The sequence below is a fragment of the Varanus komodoensis genome, unplaced genomic scaffold (assembly GCF_004798865.1).
Source record: "Varanus komodoensis strain SLA01 unplaced genomic scaffold, ASM479886v1 scaffold25, whole genome shotgun sequence".
Classification (NCBI taxonomy): domain Eukaryota; kingdom Metazoa; phylum Chordata; class Lepidosauria; order Squamata; family Varanidae; genus Varanus; species Varanus komodoensis.
The window spans coordinates 6,955,907-6,977,578 of NW_025335661.1; the positions used below are offsets into that span (position 1 = coordinate 6,955,907).

General features: G+C 42.6%; 1 protein-coding gene across 6 annotated transcripts; it reads right to left on the reverse strand.

Moving 5' to 3' along the window:
* Window positions 1–4,530: 4,530 nt before the first annotated feature.
* On the reverse strand, window positions 4,531–18,520 carry FAM124B (family with sequence similarity 124 member B). Of its 6 annotated transcripts, none has more exons than XM_044433002.1 (5): window positions 18,408–18,520; window positions 17,446–17,541; window positions 14,372–14,402; window positions 8,355–9,094; window positions 4,531–7,028 (listed from the first exon to the last, which is right to left on the reverse strand). In XM_044433002.1, the coding sequence occupies exons 2-5, from the start codon at window positions 17,518–17,520 to the stop codon at window positions 6,387–6,389; spliced, it is 1,488 nt and encodes a 495-aa protein (XP_044288937.1). In that variant the 5' UTR covers window positions 17,521–17,541; window positions 18,408–18,520; the 3' UTR covers window positions 4,531–6,386. The 6 variants fall into 6 exon arrangements, with proteins under 6 accessions (XP_044288937.1, XP_044288939.1, XP_044288940.1 ...); XM_044433004.1 differs by having other exon boundaries at window positions 14,368–14,402; window positions 18,408–18,425; XM_044433005.1 differs by lacking the exon at window positions 17,446–17,541 and having other exon boundaries at window positions 18,408–18,505.
* Between the last annotated feature and the right edge of the window lie 3,152 nt (window positions 18,521–21,672).

The following is a 21,672-nucleotide window of genomic DNA, read 5'->3' on the forward strand; positions in this document are numbered from 1 at the left end:
ACCAGAACAAAAAAGAAGAAAAAGAAAAGCCCCTCGATGTTGAAAATTACAATCACAAATAAAAATCAGAACAGTGCTCGGAGATGTTCTCTGAATCATTTTCTCAATAGGTAGAGAAGAGGAGAGAGATGCGATGCATACTAATTGGCTACAATGGAGAGAAAAGGCACAGGCTGCAGAGACTCATGCCTGAAATTACTCTCAACATTTCCCTTCACATCCACCCATTTTCCCTGGGATGGGACTAATGAAAATTTCTCATAGACAAACCCTCAGTACAAGAGTACATCCATAAACGTAACACTCCAGTGTAACAGATAAACACATAGTTGGCTCAAAGTGAGATTTAAAATGTACATTTTAATTATTAACCTAGCTAATCATCTGGCTGCAATAATCCTCCTACCCAGCTAGTGATATTTAATTCAGTTTCGCAGAGAGCCTGTACAGCATGGATGTACAACCAGTGGACTATGGACACAAAGCCCTGAGATCTCACTGGCCCCATTGTTGCATCCCCCCAGACCTGTCCTCCAGATGGGTTGGACTACAGCTCCCGTGGTTCCAAGTCCACATGGTTGGCAATGTGAGTTCATAATGATGGGAGTTGCATCCCAAGACATCTGGACGGCATGAAGCTGGGAAGGCCCAGGTTAGGCTTTCAAACCTTTGCATGTCTACCTACTTCTCTGCCTGAATCAGCCTCTTTCTTAGGGAATGGCCATAGCATACTGGGGTATAGAAGTCCCCAGCTTCTCCAAACGGAGTGTAGGACTTCTGTCTGAAACTGGGAAGGTTACTGCTTGAGATCAGGAACCATTCTCTGTAATCAATCAGTGATGATCTAAGGCTAGAACTGAATCTTTTAGATCTCTGGGTGATTTGCACTAGGTCGGCAAAGATTCCTTGCTCTCAGTTGCTTAACTATATAGCAACAAAACAATTTCTCTTTCTCCTGTCTTTGCTCTTGCAAGGAACAAAGCTTGAGATAATCAGGATTGTGGAAGGACTACAGGATTCACTCACATTCATCATTTCTGAATCCTTGAATTCTAAGCATGCATCTTTAGCACCAGGCTCTCACTGGTGGATATCGAGATTCTAGTAAGAGAAAGCCTGTTCCATGAGCCTGAAGTCTGCCTGGTCCTGAGGTAGACAATACTGACCACTCTTGGTATGAGGCAGCAGCTTCCTATCTTCCTCTTAAATAAATTAACCCAGAGGTTTGCCTGTATTACAGTGGTGACTTATTTCCTGAATAGATCGAAGCAATGAATACAAGCTTATGGGACAAAGAGTGCACGCTTATGTGAAGAGAAACAGGATGACATTGTCAGGGCCATATTCTCCCCTTTCACTTATTTATTTATTTTTAATAGGAAGGCGAGAACTCAGCTCTGGAAACACATCACCTAATATCTTATCATTTGGTAGTTGTCTGCTGGACAGCCTCCATGTTTAAAAAGTTATGGGCTGAAATTATACGATGCAATATGAAACCAGGGTCCTTGATTCATGATCATCCTTCACGAGTGCAGTGCAGTACTAGGAGTAATGGCTACCCAGTGAGGGGCACACATGTACAAACCCCCCGTGTTTTGTTTTTCAAACTAGGAGCCTGGAAAGACTCCTGTGTAGATCCTCTTGTAATTGCAGCATCAACAAACCTGCTCAGGAGGAATGGGAGTGAAGGGTGGGTGTGAAGGAGAGGGCAACTTTGAATGCCAGGGCTACTTCACACAGGCAAGGCAGGTGCATAGAATTTCAACAGGCTTCCTCCTGGAGAAACTTCAGTATAAACCAGGCATATACTATATAGTCAACTGCATGACTGCTGTGGCACTTTAAATGATCCTATACAGGAGAGTTTACCCTAAAAATAATCACACAGCTGTTTGAATGTATGTTAATCATCTTCTATTATGAAGATATCAGTTCACATCAATCTGCCACCAACTGCACTGAGCTTTCATTTTCATTTGGACACCTGCATGCCTCCTGGCCATAGAAGTGGGGCTGGAGGAGCTCCTCTCTCCAAAGCAGCATAGATCACCTAAGGATGCGAACTTAAAATGCCACTGCTTTGTTTACTCAACAGAGATTTCAGATGATGGGAGAAGCGAGGTTTGTAGGAAATGAACAATCTGCAAACAACTGGGGGTCAGGAAAAAGGCAGCTCACGGTCGGTCGCAGGCATACCCATCTGAGGAACCCTGGAAGGTGGAATTGGGCTTCTGTGCTTGAGGTTCTTTTTCCCTTTTCTAGGCACTGCAGTTTTATACCGACAGAGATGAGCACCGTCCCCTAGAGTCAGACATGACTGGGCTTAACGTCAAGGGGAATCCTTTACCTTTTATTCCTTATTTTGTAACTGGAAGCATTACTGGCCTCCAGGAGCTTCTCTCTAGTGCAAAATAGCAGAGGATTTCAAAGGTGCAGTTGTGGAGATGGGTGGGCAAATTGAAACCACCAAGGGAAGGATCATTCTATGAAGATAAAAAGAAAGGCTGTGAAGGCATAAAGTGCCCCATCAGCTGGTGTGTCCATTGGTACCTCCCACTCCATAGCTGGTGTTTTGAGTTGGCAGGAGCAGCCCTTCCATTAATTTTAAAGTTTAGAGGCCTATTTATGAATGTGCTCCAGATAAAATGCACGCAGTTGTTTGTAATAGCTCAGAACAGTCTCCTACTTCCTGGCAAACTTTAGATGTACTGGACTGCAATGGGGAATAAAGATGAGTATTATTACAGTCCATCAATGAAAGGCAGGAGGCTGACTTACTGAGGTGCAGGTGGCTCCTCAGGAATCATCACATGATCTGAAAATGGCAGGGCTGTGGCGGCCAGGAGGCCTTTCCACCTGCTCTGGCACCTACGTAGCTGGGTTTGCTTATTCCACCATGTACAAGCTGTATGGTCAAAGACCTCTCTCTGCTGGACACTTTCCTTCTCTCAGTGCCACAGTTCCTGGGCTGAGGTGAAGGTGATTTCAGTATCCCCATACCCTCCTCTTCAGCTGTCCTACATGTTTGGTATCCTTAAGCTACCTTTCTACATCAGAACTCTGTTTTCCACACAAGGCAATTATTTATCTTGACTCAGAAAGTAACTCACAAAGCATATAGCCAAGTTGGGAGACATGGAAGCATGCATCTCATTAGTTTGACCTCCACCCCATAGTAGGAGGTACATCTGATACTCTGCTATGAGTATGTTCCATTGGGGGTGGTGGGATGGAAGTTAACTAGAAGTTGAAATACTTTGAAGTATAGATCTCGTTTTGTAAATATAAATTAGTATTTATTTCTAGAAATGGTCCTTCTCTCAACAATAAAACTGCATGCCCAACTATGTATTTCATTTTGGGAGATGATATATGCCAGCCACACATTTTCTACATGGCACTAGGGAAGGATAATACAAGAGAGAAGTGTCCGGAATATTGTGCCACCAGCCAGGTGAAACTGCTTGTTCTCTGTTGGCTCAGGTCACCACAGCAGGCAAGTTGGTCAATACCTGCAGCCACTGTGCCATCCATCCATCCATCCATCCGTCTGTCCGTCCGTCCGTCCGTCCATCCATCCATCCATCCATCTACAGTGGTGCCTCGGCTCACAAACGCCTTGATTCACAACCAAATCGGGTCACAAACAAAAATTTCATGAAAATTTTGACTTGGGTCGCGAACTCCACATTGGGTGGCAACCAATATCGCAGCCATCTCCCCACCCCCCCCCACCCCCGAGTGGAGAGATGGCCACGATCAGTTGCGTTCATGCAGGGAAGACGTGCGTGATCACGGGCGCACTCCTGCAGGAAAGATGGACACAATCTTGGCCATCTCCCCACCCACCACAACCAGCACGATCGCGGCCATTTTCCCACCCCCACCCGAGTGGGGAGATTGCCACAATCGCAGTTGCATTCGTGCAGGGAAGACATAGAGGAGTGATGACAGAACTTGCTGAACTCCAGAGTGAGCAGCAGAAGGCACTTGCTGAGGAGGATTCCACTGAGGAAGAGGAAGTCAGGGAGGAGGTTAGCAGTGATGTGATACAATCCATTATGAAAAAATGGAATGAGTGCCAGGATTTCTTTCAGAAGCACCACCCCAACATAACTGTAATGAACAGTGTTGAATCTGATGAACAATAACGTGGTCTCTCATTTCCGGAGGGTTATGCAGCGCAGGAAGAAACAAGTGACTATAGACAAGATTTTTCACCAAAATTGACCCTGCAGCTAAGAGACAAAGAAGAGAGGAAACCCCTGAAGGAGATCTTCCAATGTCCTTATGGAGGGGGACTCTCCCTCAAAACAATAATCTGCCCCCCACCTAGGTTAGTGTTCTCCACTGTACTGTACAGTACTTTGTTACTTTGTTGTTCTTTGTCACTTTTTTCCAAATTTTTCTGATTAAAAAAGTTACAGAATGGATTAACATTATTTACATTGAACTTTATGGAAAAATTTGATGGGTCACAACCAATTTGGGTCACAACCAGTCGTGGAATGGATTAAGTTCATCAGCCAAGGTACCACTGTATTTATTTAACTTCTTGTCATTCCATCATAAATTGGCACTCAAAGTGGCTAACGATACACCCAAATTAAAGCCCAAATCTTACATTGCAATGTTACATAAAAACAAATACACATCTGCATGCTCAGTATACATAGGCCAGCTTTCCCCAACAAGGAAACCTCTAGATGTTTTGAACGTCAGCCCCCATCTGCTCCAGCAAGAATGGTCAATGCAAAGGAATTCTGGGAGCTGCTTTCCAAAAACTGAAGAGGCCACCAGGTTTGAAAAGTCCAATATAGGTGGTACTTTTAGCTCAGTAGTTTGACAGGCAGCAGGTCTCTAAAATTTCAAGTGAGCACTTTTTCCAGCACTACTAACTGAGATCTTTTCAACAAAGATGAAACAACCAGATGCTTCTAATTATAAACAGCAACAGAAGCACTGACCCACTATGGTGGTTGTAGAGATCCCAAACCCAGCCTCACCTAACCCATTCAAACAGATAAATATACCATACATTTCACCAGGTGCCATGTGGTCACATACCTGCATACTTTAATGTTCCTGAGTGTACCTCTACCTTCCCAGAGCATATCCATTCCATTCTTTCTCTGGCACACATGAGAAAGGGATAGGTTTGGGTGTACATTTCACTGTGCTCTAGGCCTGCCTATCAAGTGACATTAGCCTGGTCAGAACAGGTAGAGATAACCTGTTATTCTGCAGCCAGAGCAGCAGCACAAAGAAATGTAAACCTGGGGATACTTGCTTGTACAAGCAGCATTGTGCTTCTAATATTCATGTGTAACAGTTCCATCCAAAATGTTTAAATAGGTAGTATAGGGAGGGAAACTGGGGAGGAGGCACCTGCATTGATAAGAATTCTCAAACTCAGTTTGATGAGAGTAACACTGCCTATTCTGTACCTAAACACTATGTGAAGCAACAATCATTTCTACGCTAGCGCTCTGAAAGAATTAAGCAAAAATCAGAGTTTAATATGGAAAAAGGAAACGCTAGCAATGAGGGATTCACCAGATAAACCACCGAATCCACAGCTATTCTAGCAATCCTAACTTTAAGCCAAAGCATCCACCAGCTTGCATTGTGTGATAGAAAGTTTATATAGTCTTCTAAGGCTATTAAATTCCAAAACACCACATCTTAGAAGACTATGGCATTGTTAATATTGCAAGCTCATAATCCCATTAAAGTATGTGCTTCCTCAGAAAGAGAAATACTACAATACAGTGGAACTCAACTAGCAATATAGGCCTCTTAAACATGTAATCCTATGCATGTGGAGAGAGAAAGAATTCTTACAATTCTCAACATTCTTCAGGCAATCATGTTCACTGGGGAATGCTGGGAACTGTGTAACTTTTATTGGCCTAACCATGCATATGATTGTGCCCTTTAGATGGATGCTGTAGTCTGGACACATGTACTTCAGCTGCACAACAAAGCACTTGACATCTCTCTAGAATATAAACTATTGTGCCATAAGCTGGTTGCAACATGCAGCCTTTAAAGAATGTTTTATAAGGGAACTAGTTTTCTCTCGCCGGTTTCTAATGCAATGTCATTAACTTATGAAGCATTAAATGAATGGCTTCTTTCAGTCTATTGCACAATAATCCTCCAGTATGTCAGGTTTCTCACAATCTTCCTCTTCCTCGCATTAGATAAGTCCATAAACACTTCTGCAAACTACGTTTAAGTTTTCTTTTTAAAAGGTAGTATAGACAGCTGGGGTATCTACACAAAGACAAAGCCATTGTGCAGCATACAGATTGTTCACTCTATTATTTTCGGAAATAAGGCACTGAAAAATCAAGCTAGTAAAATTCTTGTACTTAAAGTCATATAAAAAATTCCTCTTCCTCTCCATGGCTTGCTCCTGAGGTTCTCAAGTGAAAACTTGACTGTCTCTGTTCTACTTCTGTACAGCTTTTGGCAATATGCAGTGATGGAGTGCTTCTGTTCTCTGAGTGCAAGTGGATTTTGGAGTGAGCTCCCGTAAATGAGCAGCATGGTGCCTGGGGTTGGAAAAGTCCATTTTGCAAGTCCTTTGAAAACCTATTTAGTGGAGAGTTACTGCATTCGGAAGATGCCACTCTGTTGCCTGTATCAACATTAGTCTCCTCCTCCTCCTGGCTCAGCCAGAGTTCATGGCTAGAATATCTCCACTTAGTGCCCAGGTTCACCTGGGAAGAGCTTAGGTCCTGCAGAGAAGAACCTGCAGGGCTACAAGGCTGGGAAGAAGAGCAAAAATTGCTTTGTGAGGGACTGCCGAGGCTTCCCGGAGCATGCGCCATGCCTCGTGTGGATTTGTTTTTATTCTTCATGGCTCGAAGTGTCCGTGTTTTCTGCTGCACCACAGTTCTTGTGGTGGCTACTGGGGATGGACTAGAGCAGGAGATGGGGGCACTGTTCTCAGGTGCACTGTGGTGGCAACTGGAAGATGAAACCCGGTCTCCATTGTGCTTAGAGCTGCCTTGAACCTATGAAAGAAAAGGAAAATTAATTATAGCCTAGCATCAGTAATGCAATCAGGTTCTCACCTGATCATGTGAAGGCATCACCCATACATCAATAATTGAAGAGTTCTGCTAAGAACCACCTGGGGGGGGGGGGTCCAAATGTAAACTGGAGCTTCTAGCTTATCTGTCAACATGGTCTATCTTTTTAAGCACCTTTGTCTGGAGAATCTTTTTTATTTGCCACTGGGTAAGAAAAAGTCTAGCCATTTTCCAAAAGTGTTTTAACATTTTGTTGTGCTTTAATGGCTGAAAACTACAGCTGTATGATGCATTTCTTATCTGACTTCAATGAACAATTTGGCAGCTTTGTATGAATCAAATTGTTCTGTTAATGTTATAACTCCAGATGCAGGCAGAATAAAAACTTCAATCATTTTCTATTTTAAATCAAGTTATAGATACCTAAATATCCCAACTCTAGAATACAAATACAAAGAATACAAAATACAATATAAATATATGCAATATATATTTGGATAATGTGGATAACTAGTTGTGGAATTTGCAACACCAAATAGTCTAAAACAGAGCCAAACGAGACATTAAGTGTACTTTAAAAACAAAGAAACAAATTTCAAAGTAGGTACAATGGGTCCAATATCTAAAGCATGGGTCCTCAAATTACGGCCCACGGGACGGATCCGGCCTGCCATGGCCTTCCAACCAGTGTGCGCCATCAGGGAGGTGGTGGCTTGCTCACCTGGAGATGGTCTCTGAGTGAGCAAGCCGTTGCCGCAACCTGCCTCCCGTATGCGTGCGCTCGGAGATGGTCTCCAAGCGAGCAAGCTGCCGCCACCGCCTGCCTCCCGTACATGTGCACTCGCTGCTGCCTTGCAGCGCGAGTGGGGAGGTGGTGGCTCGATCGCTCGGAGATGGTTTTGGACTCGCTAGATCTCCAAGCGAGCGAGCCACTGCCACACAAGTCCGATGCTGCCTCACATGCCCCCGCACCCCCACCTCACTGGCCCACGACAGTCACCGCAGCCTTTCAACTGGCCCCCTATTGCAAAAGTTTGAGGACCCCTGATCTAAAGCCTCCTTACCAAATAGTGGGCTCTATACGAACACTAGAGTAAAATGAAGGAGAAAAAATGAAGGGGAAAAAGAGCTACAAGACACGCCTTTAAAGTAATGTCAGTTTTGGCTCACAGCTTGTGTAATATGAAGATAATTTCTTTTCTTTGAAACTACTGCCCTTTACTGCTTTCAATTTTCCTACAATAAACAAAAGTTGGGCAGGAATAATGCTTAGTTGACAGTGTACACCATTTATAAAGAAAATCATACCTGGAGCAAGATCTTGTTCCCTTCATAATCTTCTGTTTGCCACCTAGTGCTGCTTATAGGAACACAAGGATTAGGCAGAAGTGGAACCAGCTGCCCAATTTCATGCACCTTGAACTGCAACACCGAAGACTCCTTTGAGTCGACACACACTCCTAGAGGCAGCTGCTTCAAGCAGAGCTGAACTGCAATGCTTTGGGTCGTGTACAGCACAAAGGCACAGAAGCTGCTTTTTTGCACAGCAGCTTCTCTCTGCAAGATCATCTCATACAGCCTGACTGCATCCTCATAGTTGTCAAAACTACAGTAAAGTGTGACACGCAGAATTTCTGTGCCATAATGAACCTGCCTCAGTCCCCATACGGGCATGTGCTCGTCCAGCCCATAGAAGTCCTGAAGGGCATAGGGAGAAAGCTGCCCTTTCTTGGCACTTTCAATGTGAACACGCTGCCACGGTGGGTGCTGGAAAAAGCCATGGACTTGGAAAATCCGTTCTTCCCCAAAGTCCTCATGCAAAAAAAGCAGAACAGATGTCCCGGGGAACCTGGCGCTTTTTTGGCGGTGGGTCTCATAATATTTCATTGGAGAGGTGCGCTCTGATACAAGGAAGAGACGTAGGTCCAAGCAGATCCATTCTTGAAGTTGATCAAGGGTCTTCTGCAAGAGTAATGCATGGCCAGATCTGGCAAGCAGGTGCACAGTCATCACCAAGGAATCTGTCCTCCCATCCATTATACGGTGACCTTGAAATATAAAATATAATTGCTACTTCTGTGCCTCTATCACTCGCTCACATAAACACCATTTTTAAAAAGAATAAAATTACACTTCTCAGTCAGTTCCAAATAAGCAGCAATATGGCACTAACACAACCTTGTTTTTATTACCTGCATCTTGGATTTCAAGGGGCACATCACAGAAGGAGAGGGGGAATGGGGAGCTCTCCTATCTCTTAAGGTCCCGACATCAGTTTTACTTATGATAGTCAGCACCACTGCAGATTCCTAAATTCACAGCACCTACTCCAAGTTTTCTTTTACTGTGAAATATTACAAAACCTGGAAAGAATAATGTTCAGTTGTCCAGAATCAGAATCATATAAAATATCTCTTTCTAAGGCATTTGTATCATGCCAAAATGTCCTCTCCTGCCATGCTATATAAAATTGACAAATGAAATGTAGTCAGTCCTTTACAGCCATTGAACTTGCTGATCCTGCTGCCATCTCAGAGCCAATGGAAGGTGATGCTCATCTGTTTTGAAGACTGCACACCATCTCTTCCTTCCTTCCTTCCTTTCTTCCTTCCTCTCTTTTTATCTCTGTGCCAAGCCATGATTGTGGGAGTTGGTTTTTTTTTTGTTTGTTTGTGTCATTTAACAAAGCTTGCAGTCTTTCCTGAGACAACACCCTTCTGGGCTGTGCTGATAAAACATCCTTTTTAAAAAGCAAAAAGGAAACAGGACATCTGAAGAGAAGTCAATGTGAACATCACAGATAACAGATGTTTATCTCCAAGAAGCAATTTCAGGAAAGGCAAAGCTTCAGGGAAACAGCTTCCAAATGCCAGCTTTACTCACGAGGTTCTATACAGAGCAGCCTGGCTTGGCTCCAATGTGCCCAAAGGTCTCATTTCCTCACAGTAACCTCAAGCAAGGGTGCGTGTGGGCGGTGCTCGTTCTGGAGATGTTTGCTGTTTATCTGCTGCCCAGCTACTCATTCCTTGAATTTGGGACCAATCCTGGAAGTGCCAATCAGTTGGAGCTAGCACGTAGACTCATGGTCACCTATTTAAGCGCTACCCTAGCCCCACAGGAACTGCTCACAGAGAAGCAGCTCCCATACCATTTGATTTCAAAAACAGTCATAGTTTCAGTCATAGGACCAAATTCCAGTTCGGGAAGGCTCCTGAGAACTGCATCCCAGTGGTGGGTGGAGTCAAAAGTATTAGGGGGATGGCCCAAAGGCAAAAGGGCAGGGCCAAAATACCAGAAAGACCAGCATGTATCAGTATGAAACTCTCAACACTGGTAACTAAGCTTTAGGAGGGGTATTTTGATGTTTCAGGAAGGGGAAGGGAAATTTCCACAACAGCTGGAAAAGCCACCAAGGATTGAGGGTTGGGAGAATGGGATGGGGCCGAGGGAAAGGGGCCTGGCCATCTGGGGAACCCCAGAGGGGCAGACTGGGATCCCACCCCAGAACACATCAGTTTTGATCACTTCACCTGGGATTCTGCACCCCTACTGCAAAGTAATACTAGCCTAATCCACCTCACAGGGGTTTTGTTGTGAGGGAAAAATGGAGTGGAGAGGTATTTAAGCCACCCAGGGCTTTCACAAGAAGAAAAAAGGCAGGATATAAGTGTATTAATTATGATAATAAAATTGCAGTCTTTTCTAATCTGACACCCACCAGATAGGTTGGGACTACAGTTCCCATTAACTCCAGTGCTTTATTGATTGATTGATTGATTTTATATATTTAATGGCCACCCAGTAGCATCACACTCTCTGGGTGACCATTACAATAAAATTACAATAAAAAATAATATAATCAAAATACACAAAACAAAATAACATGCAAATAATCAACAACAACAAAACTTAAGTTAATAAAACTGGTGCAAACTGATGTAAAATAATCTAAGTGGTGCCATAAGTGCACTGGAAAAGGAACGTTTTTATCAGGAGCCTAAAGCTCAGCAGAGTAGGCACCTGACAAATCTGTGATGGTAAAACATTCCAGACTCGAGGTGCCACCACAGAAAAGGCCCTTCTCCTTGCAACCTCTCCCTTAAGCTCCTTAGGAGGAGAAACTCATAGGAGGGTCTCTGCTGATGACCTTAAATGATGAGCAGGAATATATGGAGTTAGGTGCTCTCTAAGAAATTGCTGTCTCAAGCCATTTAGGGCTTTGTATATTATAGTCAAGACCTTGGATTTTCACTAGGAAGGAATAGCACCATTTGGACTACAAAACAGGCTTGTTCTGAACTGGCCAGACCTCTTTTTAAAAGAAAAGATCTCTGGGTATTACAGCTATGGTAAACTAGCACAGATTTAAATCAGCTTACATGTGCCAGTGACCCAAGACCCTCTCATTTTCCAAAGATAAACTAATACGACAAAGCAAGAAGGTTCTCCCCATTTACCACAGGGCCTTTGGAAGACTATTTTCATTTTCCAAGATATGCCTGGTGGACATGAAATTCACTTCAACCAGGAAGGTCTGGAATTGAGTTATATTCTTGATGTAGTTTCACTGATTTGATTTCACTGTAAAATGGGTATAGCACCAATGGGATTGTTACTGCAAAACCCATTTGCAAACCAGAAATGCAATGTTATAAAATTCATTTTGTTACATGATCAGAACTTGTTAATTTTGGGGCTTTTCCGATGGACAAGCAGAACTAATTCTAGCAAATCATAAGTACAATACATTATTGTACAAATACAAACGATTCTGCCTCTCACGATTCTGACTGAACACCACATGCTTAAAAACAATGACTCTGGGAGGCTCCTAGAACAATAAAGGGGGATCACATAAAACAGCAATTACCCATTTATCTGTAATTGCCACCTGCTTCCCATTTTCCTGCACAACCATCCTGCGTGGGAGTATCCTATCTCACTGAAAACTCTAATTTTCCTAAGAGCATACTGCACTGTTTGCGCTGTTTTCCCAGTGGCTTTCTCAACAATGTTGGCGCATGCAGCTTTATTCTCCTTTTATACTCACCCCCACCTGGCGTTTCTCTAGCATCACCACTACACCCACATTTCTGCCTTGCTCTCTGTGTGAAGACTTTGTGAAACTCGCACTTAGAATAAGATTAATACATATTTGCATTGTGTGTATGCACACGCATGTGTGTAAACCTGGTCACCACCTAATAACTAAAGCATATGGCTTTTCATACATCAGATTCAATTCTAAACATGCCCAGTTAAAAAGATGGTACTTGGAAGTACCTGTGCCTCTTTGGCTTAAGACAAGTGGGTTAAACAGCAGGTCATGGCAGAGTTCATTTTTACTTTAAGTTGCTACATATTTGCCACATTGCTCTTGAAGTTTAAATATGTCTGAATTCAAAACAATACTTCTGGGCAACGCCCAGTCCAATAATATCCCATCCAGCAGTCACTGCCCACTTCTCAACAGAAGAGGTTGGGAAGAAAGATAATACATGTCTGCATATTTACTCCTCTCTCTGATGATTTCTCAGCTTCTAGTTTAGATTGTTGCATTGCCTATTATTAATGTAAAGCAATTTATTAAGACAACAGGAATGACAATATTTTATAGAAGATGCAATTCAAACATATGCCACATATAATCTAAATCAGTTGTTTTTAAAAATTGTCTTAAATCATTAAAAGAGGATTTACTGGAACAATGACACCTAAGTCCAGTATCCAGTTTTCTCTCCAACAAAAAGAAGTTGGTGTTTCTTTAAATTTTAATGTAGCTGTGGTCATAATGTTTTTAGATTTTACCTTTGGGTTATCAATGTCATTTGATGTTCTGTTACAGTATTTATTTTCTTTGTATTAGAAACTGAAAGTAAATTAACTTCTTTTTAAAAAAATAAATTGGTATCCACTTCATTTTGAAAACTAAGCCTTCCATTTGTTTCTATCAGCAGCAGGCACTCCCCAATCCTTAATCTGGCTTTTGAACTATAACTAGCTCATGCTTTGTCCTCAGAAAAGGGGCCTTTGGCAGCTTTTCTAATTGGTAATTTATATTGCAGCTGGCATTGTGTGACGGCTTCTTCATCTCCAGGCTCTGCATGAATAGTTCACCAAGCCTTAAAAAATTGGCTTCATTTCAAATAGTAACACCCACACACACACACAAAGTGCATTTCCTTGGGATGGTGAATATCTGAATATATAAAGATATGTACCAATCTGTTTTTGTTTACAGGCATTGGGACAATATTATCCCATGGCCAGCTGGAATTTCTGAAGTCAAGAAAGGTATCACAATAGCAGAGAAAGTACCAAGCTACATTTGAAACGAACACATTGCTATCTTCTTTGAAGTGTGAAGTGCATTTGCACTTCACAGATGCTATTAAGTTGAGATGAAATTCAGCTTCTAGCCATTTTGGAGTATTACACAAGCATCAGCATTCCTCATAAAATGATCATTCACTTATTCCAAAGCATGTATGCACTTATCTACATATCTATATATAGAGAGACATATAATACTGCTATAAAGAAAGTAAACATTTTCAATAGCTACACAATCACATAATCACTGAAATCATGGAGCAGAACAAGGCCTTGCTAATTTCCCAATGCCAAAAAAACTATGAGCCTGCATATAGTGTTGCTCTGAACATCAACCACGTACTTTCAACAAGGGCATATAGTATGTCTTATTTATAACATCCTTCACTTATTCTGTTCAGGTAACAACAGTATTACATATTACTGGAATTAAACAGCACATGTTTTAATTGGTTGTTCTGAAATTTGTGCTGTAAAAGTGGAATTGGCAGTTTCATTTTTTTAGAATATAAATGTGATACTGCATTAAACAACTGACCGCTAGTGTTTTACAAAAAACAACCGAATGAGCATCCGTTTTATTTTGGAAAACATTGGACTGATTCTTCAAGCACAGTCTTTACTGTCGCCTTGAGCAACTACTGCCATGTACGGAATTACAGACATACATTTGCCAAGGATGTAATGCTAATTCTTGTTGCCTCAAGTCACATAAAGCTTTCTACATTTCCAATAAAACTGTGGTCAAGGATGATGCTTGCACAGTATCAGTTCTCATAAAGTAGAAAAATAATTTATATAAAGGTGGCTGCTGCAATTATAGCTTTATCAATACAGGGCAACTGCACTTTGTAGCCCACATGAAGAATGCAAAAAACTCAAGCAATGCAGGTTCAGGACAAGTTGCCCCAAATATTAAGAACTCCACAGCACTTAATCGCCAGCTTCCCTCTTAAATAAAAACAAACATACTGAAAGAATGACTTACTTACCGCAAACACTACTAATCCACAGCAATGTAACCTGAAAGACAAACATGATTAGCTGCACATGCGATTTTGCACGATGTGTTTCAGTCAAGCCTTTTTCTTTTGTTTGAGGTTTCAGGGTGCTTTTAAATGGATCTCTTTTTTGGTGCAGGTGCCAGCAGATGTTAGAACTGCTCTAGGGAACCCATATCACAAGGGTGAACAACCTGTGACCCACAGTCTAATATCATAAACCCTCTGCAGACAAGTAGTGTAGCTGTCTGGCAAATGTGATCTGTCCTTCTCCCAGGCAGGCTGCCAGGAGGGGAAGAAGAGTGGGGCAGTGAGAAAGAGAAAAAAGGGAGTGCGCCTAATTTTGTCTCTGATCTCATCACTGGCTTGGCCTCACTCATAGTTGGTCTCTGACAGACTCTTCCAAAGGCATGACTGAAAAAAGGGGTCTACCCCAGCTGTGCAACATTTCAGTCTGAAGTCCCAAGGACAGAGTCCTAACACAGTAATGGAACATCTCCCAGGCACATGAGGGCAGGGAATTGAGAAGCTGTGAACTGTGTGATGTTGCTCTCCCGCTTCCAGCATCCTTTACCACTAGCTATGCTGGTTGTGACCAATGCAAGTTGGAGTCCTACACCAACACAGAGCTGCCAGCATCCCAACCCTCTACCAAAGGAGATTGAGCCCCAGGACTAATAGGGAAACTGGAGAATTCCTGATGACTTTAAAGAAAGATAATTCGAATCCTGTATCTATAACTAAACAAGTTCAATGAATATTCCCAACAGTTTTCTGCTTTCATATATCCCAGTCCAGTATAAGATCCCTAGGCATTACTTTGCTCATTAGGAAATCAGAGTATCATAATATGCAAGGGATTCATTTTCAGAAGCTGTCCCATAATGACTGACCCTTGACCTGCCATCTGCCAAAGTTCCAAGCTTCAAAATCAATAAGAGACCATAAAGGCATGCACCCTTCTTTACAGCTGCTGTGCTTTTTAAAATCCCTTGTCAACATAATTGAGTACAGTGGACACCATACTCTAAAGGACAACAGTCCCCTTGTTTTGCACTAGCAGGGCAACCTCTCTCTCTTTCTCTGTCCTCCTCCCTTTTCGTATTCTTGTGGAGCAACAGCGCAAAAGCTGGTCATTTACATCAGAGATAAAGATTTATTTTACTTTTCTTTTAAAGCATTTATATCCTGCCTATTCTCCAAGAAGTTCTGCGTAGCTCGTGACAATTCAGTCTTTAACTGTTTACCAACCAGCCAATCTTTTCATGTCTGCTGGCATTCCTGCAAAGAGGGCTAGATTATATGCTTCTCGGCACCAGGTCAAGACCTTTTTATTTTTCTGTACTTTTAATGTTTAATTTTAAATATGTTTTTATGCTCAGTTTGTGGATTATTTGTATTACTTGGGTACATATGTATTTATTGGATTTGAATTGTAAGCCATCCAGAGACCCACTGGGAATTGGAGGGGGAAAAATACCCAAATAAGTAAAAAATTATGTCGGGTTTATCAAGATTTCCCTTACTAAGCTAGTGCTAATTGCTTACTCTTGTATTATAAGCCTGTAAACATTTTGGTTGGCCACAGGGATTCTAGGAAACAAAATAACTAGCTAACCTAAGCCAGAGATTTGTTTACTCCTGCTTTATACAAGGTTATTTATTTATTTATTTAAATTTTTTATATGTCGTCCCTTACGCATGGCATCTCAGGACGGTTTACAATCATTAAACAACCACAATAAAACAGCAATAAATAGCAACTAACCAAAAAACACACAAATTAAATAAGTTAAATTTATACTCAAAGGTTGCTGTTTTCTTAGTTTGTTTGCCCTGCATAAAAGAGAACTCTGCTTAATTATGATTATGACAGCATGATCGCATACATGCCTACTTCAAAGAAAGCATCATTCAGTTCCTGGGCTGAGACAACAGGCTGATGGGTCATCATGTTATATGAACCTAGCTATGTTAACAAGCCATAGCAGCACTGACTATAAACAATCTATACTGCTGGGTTGTGAATTGTGGGTATTTCACCATCATCTGTTATCTCCACTGGGTTCAGGCAACACAATAACCAATTTTGCAGGAACAACAACAACCCATATTAAAACTGCTGAGCATGGGTAATTCTATTGCTTCAACTCCATCAGAGACTTACTCCCAGGCAAATGTGCTTATGACTAAAGCTGAGGTGGGTGTGACTGCCCTGTTACCCAGGTATGTCCAACTGTCCAACCTAAAATTAGAGCTTGGAAACAAGCTTGAGGCAGGGACTTCCTTTTCTTCCTTCCTTTTTGCTTAGTTATTCCCTAAAAGTGCTACCCTATTCTCATGGCTTCAGAAGCCCACTTTTTACGACCACAGTGCCAAGGAAAGCTATTAAGAGCCCTTGAACTGCCTTCTCTCTTCAACACACCTACCATCTCATTTTCTTGGTTCCTACAATCTGATCATGTAGCTTTTCTAAGTTAGCCATGAGCAGCAAAAAAGCAGGGTGAAGCTAGAAGCAAACGTTGCATTTCCCAAATAACCCAGGCAACAAAGATGAACAAGCAGAAGTAAACACAGTAACCTCTTCATACTTCTCTGCAAAGTGGTTACAGATGGCCAAGGTCCAATCCCATGAAACATCATGGTAAACCCACTTTGCACCAAAATGTAAACCAAAACTTAAACAGGCTACATTTCTCTTTGTAACCAGTGGTTAAATTATTTCATATTACAGGGAAGAAGGAAGTATGTAAAAGAAGAGAAAACACATGAAAAACAAACAGGAAAGCAAAATATTTAATTTTCTCCACAGGACTGTGTGTCCGTCTGTCCACACATGCATTAGCAGAGAGGAGAAGCACAACATGAATCCTTCTACAGGTTTGCAAACATTCAAATAAGTGCTCTAGGGACAGACAGAATTAATAATAAGCCCGATAAGCTGTGTTGCTAGTGTAACATCACAGACCTATGCTTTCCTACTCATTGGAACAGACTGTGCAGTAAGTATGCACAGGACTGCGGAAAGTTCTAGAAGTACATCCTTCACACTCGAGGGAACTTACTTCTGAATAAGCATGCATAAGGTTACACGGCAGCTCTCCTTTCATGTCAGAAGGCTGCAACTGGAAACAGTTCATGATTTCCAACTAAAACGTGATCTGCAAAACAAGAGAGTCTTCTAGACAAATTCATGGCAGAACAGGTTATCAATGGCTACTCGTCAGGATGGCTATATATCACCTCCAGCATCGGAGGCAAAACGCCTGCGAATCCCCGTTGCTGGGGAACCGCAGCAGCGGGAGAGGCCTCCTGACCTGACCGTATGGATGGCCATTTGGAGAACAGCACCAGACAGGCCTGTGCTCTCACCCAGCATGGCTCTTCCGCTGATCAGAGCACATTCAGATGCTTTGCAGGCTCTTTTACCAGTTCATGTATTTGAAGCTGCATTCTTGTCGCTTCCAATTTTTGCAATTTAAGCAGACTGATATGTTTAACGTGGCAATATTCCATTAAAAACATTGATTCTTACGGCATCTTAACGACGAACTAACGTATTAGGGCCTCACTGGACGCTACAAATATTATCTTATACCCTCATACATTTGTTAGTCTTTAAGGTGTCCCAAGATGCTTAGTTGGTTTCTATGTACAGCCCAACGGGGCTGTCCATTCTGGAAATTCTTTCGTTTCCCAGAGTTACTTCGGAGTCATGGGATGCGAAGGGAGGATGAGACTCCACTTTGTCTTTGCAGCTAAAAGTTTGAAAAGGAGCTCTTAAGGGCACGGAGCAGCAGCCCTGGGCAACTGAGAAGAGAGCCCGGAGCCTCTCGCTCTTTTTTCCAGCATTCTGTTCAAAAACCGTCCGCCCCGCGCCGAAAAAGACAGAGGAAAAGATACAGGAGAAAAGCGTGGAGTGCCGAGAGCCAGAAACAATCTGAGTGGCGGCTGCCGCCCCTTAGATACCGGACAACAAAGGCAGTAGCAACCGGCTCCCCACTTCCCGCAGCGCGCCCGCGCCTACCTGGCAGCGCCAGCCCTCGACTCCGTGCCGCCTCTGGCGAGAAGGCGCCCCGGCGGAGCATCGCTCTGCTGCAAGCCGCGCGGCACGCGCTCCACCGCCCCATCCTGCAACAAGTGAAGCGACCTTCGGAGGCTTGCCCAAGCCGGCGCCGCGAGGGCCGCCCCCTCTCGTGCGTCACGCGGAGGCTGGTCTAGACTCTCGGCTTCTCCCGAGCTTTCTCGGCTGCTTTCGGGAGACTCCGAGAGCCGCGCCCGATGCGAAGCGAGCTGCCGCTCTTCGACTTGCCGCGGCCTTCGAGCACGTGGTGCGGAAAGCTGCGCGGCGGAGCAGGCGCTTGGCGTGGAAGGCTTCGCCGTCTGAGTCCTCGCCTTCTTCTCCGAGCAGGCAGGCCACTGCCCGAAATGCCAGAGGCACCTTCCTCAACGGGAATCCTCCAGATAGATTGGGACTACAACTCCCAGGCTCCCCCAACGGGTAACGTGTCAACTCACCCAACAAGTTCTCATTCGCCAGCCTTTTGCCACTTTATTCTCCATACACGACGACACTGTTGGAAGCAGAAGGTTTTTAACAAGACCTGACAATCTCTATAGAAAGTATTTGTTTTAGCTCACGTTAAGTAGCAAAACTGGACTGAACCAACAGAAGCACAATAAAGCGTGTTCAGAAAGCATGTACAGAACCCTGTCAGATGCAGCTTGTAAAAAGAATCCTAGAACGTGCAAATGTGAAACTGCATTCGGGCTGCTCAGCTGAGCTTTAGATGGTTCAAGCTGTAAGCATGCATTATGAATGGCGCATTAATCTTCTTACATGATGGAGGCTACTCATCCTTTGCGGACTAATTGAATGCTATGCATGCTCATATCTCATCCATAGGCACACAGCAAGAAATAATGACATGAGAGTATTTACACATTTCAAAATATACCATGTGCTGCACCTTAGCAAATGATGTGGGGTTGACTGGGGTTTTGGATGGTTATGGCTATAGCAGGTCTCTAATCAAAGATAGAAGCCTCTAAATACTAATTTCAGGGAGCAACATGGGCACAGGCATTGCCTTCATACAATTTAGGGATTTGCCTGAAAGCAGCTGGCCATTGTGAGAAATATGAAGGTGGACTAAATAACTGCAACTTTTGAGTTCTTGAATCTTGATGGGATAATTGCGAATCCAAAAAAATTTTCTCCTTATTGTTTTTCCATTCAGATACATGAAGTAAAGCAGTATTTTATTCGCTTAAAATGTTTATATTCCTGCCTTTCAACAGCCTGTAGCTGATCCAGTGAATTAAATCTAGTCCTGTCTCATGCAAGCAGAAGGACTCCTCGTTCCTGGAAGCCAAGATCCAGGGGATGCTGCCCACTGGAGGGCAAAGTCAGGGAGAAAGCTTTGCCAGTCCCTTCTCTAAGTGTTACCTCCCATTCTGTTCTGGAGTAATCAGCAAAGAAAGGAGGAATCAGCAGAAATTGCCTGGCTGTTGCCTTCTTTAGAACAAAGGGAACTCTTCTGAGCACAAGTTTAGCACTCGTTTCCTAATAGGAACAGCTCTGCTGAAAACAGCAAAAATGTGTATAATCTGCAGAAAACTTTTTCTTCCAAACTCGACAAGGAACAAGATTCAGAAATTTACATTAATAATTTTGTCTTTTACATTTACAAAAAGATTAGTTTGTTGTTGTTGAGATGCTTTTGAAATCAGATTTCATAACAAAGGGTATTTGTCAGAAATAAAATGGAGGGATAAAAGAATTGAGAAGCAGCTGTATCATAGCCTCTAGCCAAGTTTCCTTGTAATGAATAAAATGAGCTAGGCAGATTTGATGGCAGGATTGGGCATACATGTAGCATACTCTTCACTCATCTGTTGCCCTTCTGATGTGCTGGATTGAAGATGCTGGGAACTGTTACCCAGCCCATATTGGGGGTACCAGGTTAAGGAAGCCTGATGTAGACCAGAAGTGGGCAGACAGTAGATCTCCAACTTCCAGCAGACCTTACCAGCATGCCTACTGACATTCTGGAAATCATTTCTGATGTAAACAACACAACTACAAATCCTGAACATAGTAAGACTTAGCTCTGAGCAAGGCTGCACTGTTTAGCCAATTAAAGAGTAGTTTCCCAGTGGTCAAATTGTTTCAGAAAATTAAGTTTATCTATACTTACATCTAAGTGGCATTTTAGATGAGACATTTCTCTTCCACCTTTCCCTTGCAAAACAGGGTACATCTACATTAGCAGATAACCGCCCAACCTCCAAGCAGGTCACATTGAAGCTTTGTTGCTTTCCTTGCTCCACACGTCACACCCACCTGATCAATAGCTGCTGTGCCAATACATCTTAATACTCATCTGGATGGTGTCAGGTTGGGAAAGCTGTCACCCTCCAGATGTTATTGGCTCCAACTCCCATCATCCCAGACCACAGAACAGACTGACTTGGGCTGATGTACACTGGAACAACTTTTGGAGGAACCAAGGTTCCCCATCCCTGTCCTGAAGGTATCTCACCATGCAACTCTGCAAATCAGTTCTACGGCATTGGGGGATGCCTGCTGCATAATAGCTAGTCGCATAACCAATAGCTCTTCCGTGCAATTTTAATTCTTGCAATAGATTATTTCTCCAAGCAACCAGCCTCCATCACCAAATGACCATGGATTCTTGTCAGAATACTAGGATGGAACTAAAATGGGAGAAATCTGTTCTCTCATGTACCCTGCCTCCTGTGTCCAGTCATGCAATTTTACAGGTATTGGAATTCTGCAGAAAGCTATGATACTACTGCTGTCTCAAATGTCCTTTTTCAAGAACGTATCTCTGCCTTAATTTGCCACATTTATAGTAAGGGAAATGTCACTGGAATTCAGACAGAAAACAAAGCAGACAAGTATAATAAAATGGTTAAATGCAAAATGCAGAAAACAGGAAAGCTATATTCATTTACTCTTGAATCACACATTAACATGGCTGTACCTTTACACAGGCTTTATATTATTTGTAGCTTATAATATAAGCTTATAATACTGCATACAGTATTATAATTTGTTGAAACTAACATGATTACAATAATTTTTCTATTACACAATGATGGAGTTCTTTTCCCCTAAGGTTGTTCCATATAGACAATCTCCTAGTTTGTTTTTAGCAGGTGCATTCTGGTCTGGTAGAAAATAAGATCTTTGTCTTACAAACTAAGGTGAGACAATGTGCAGGGTGTCCATATGGCCATCTATATCTTCCAAGAGCTAATAATCT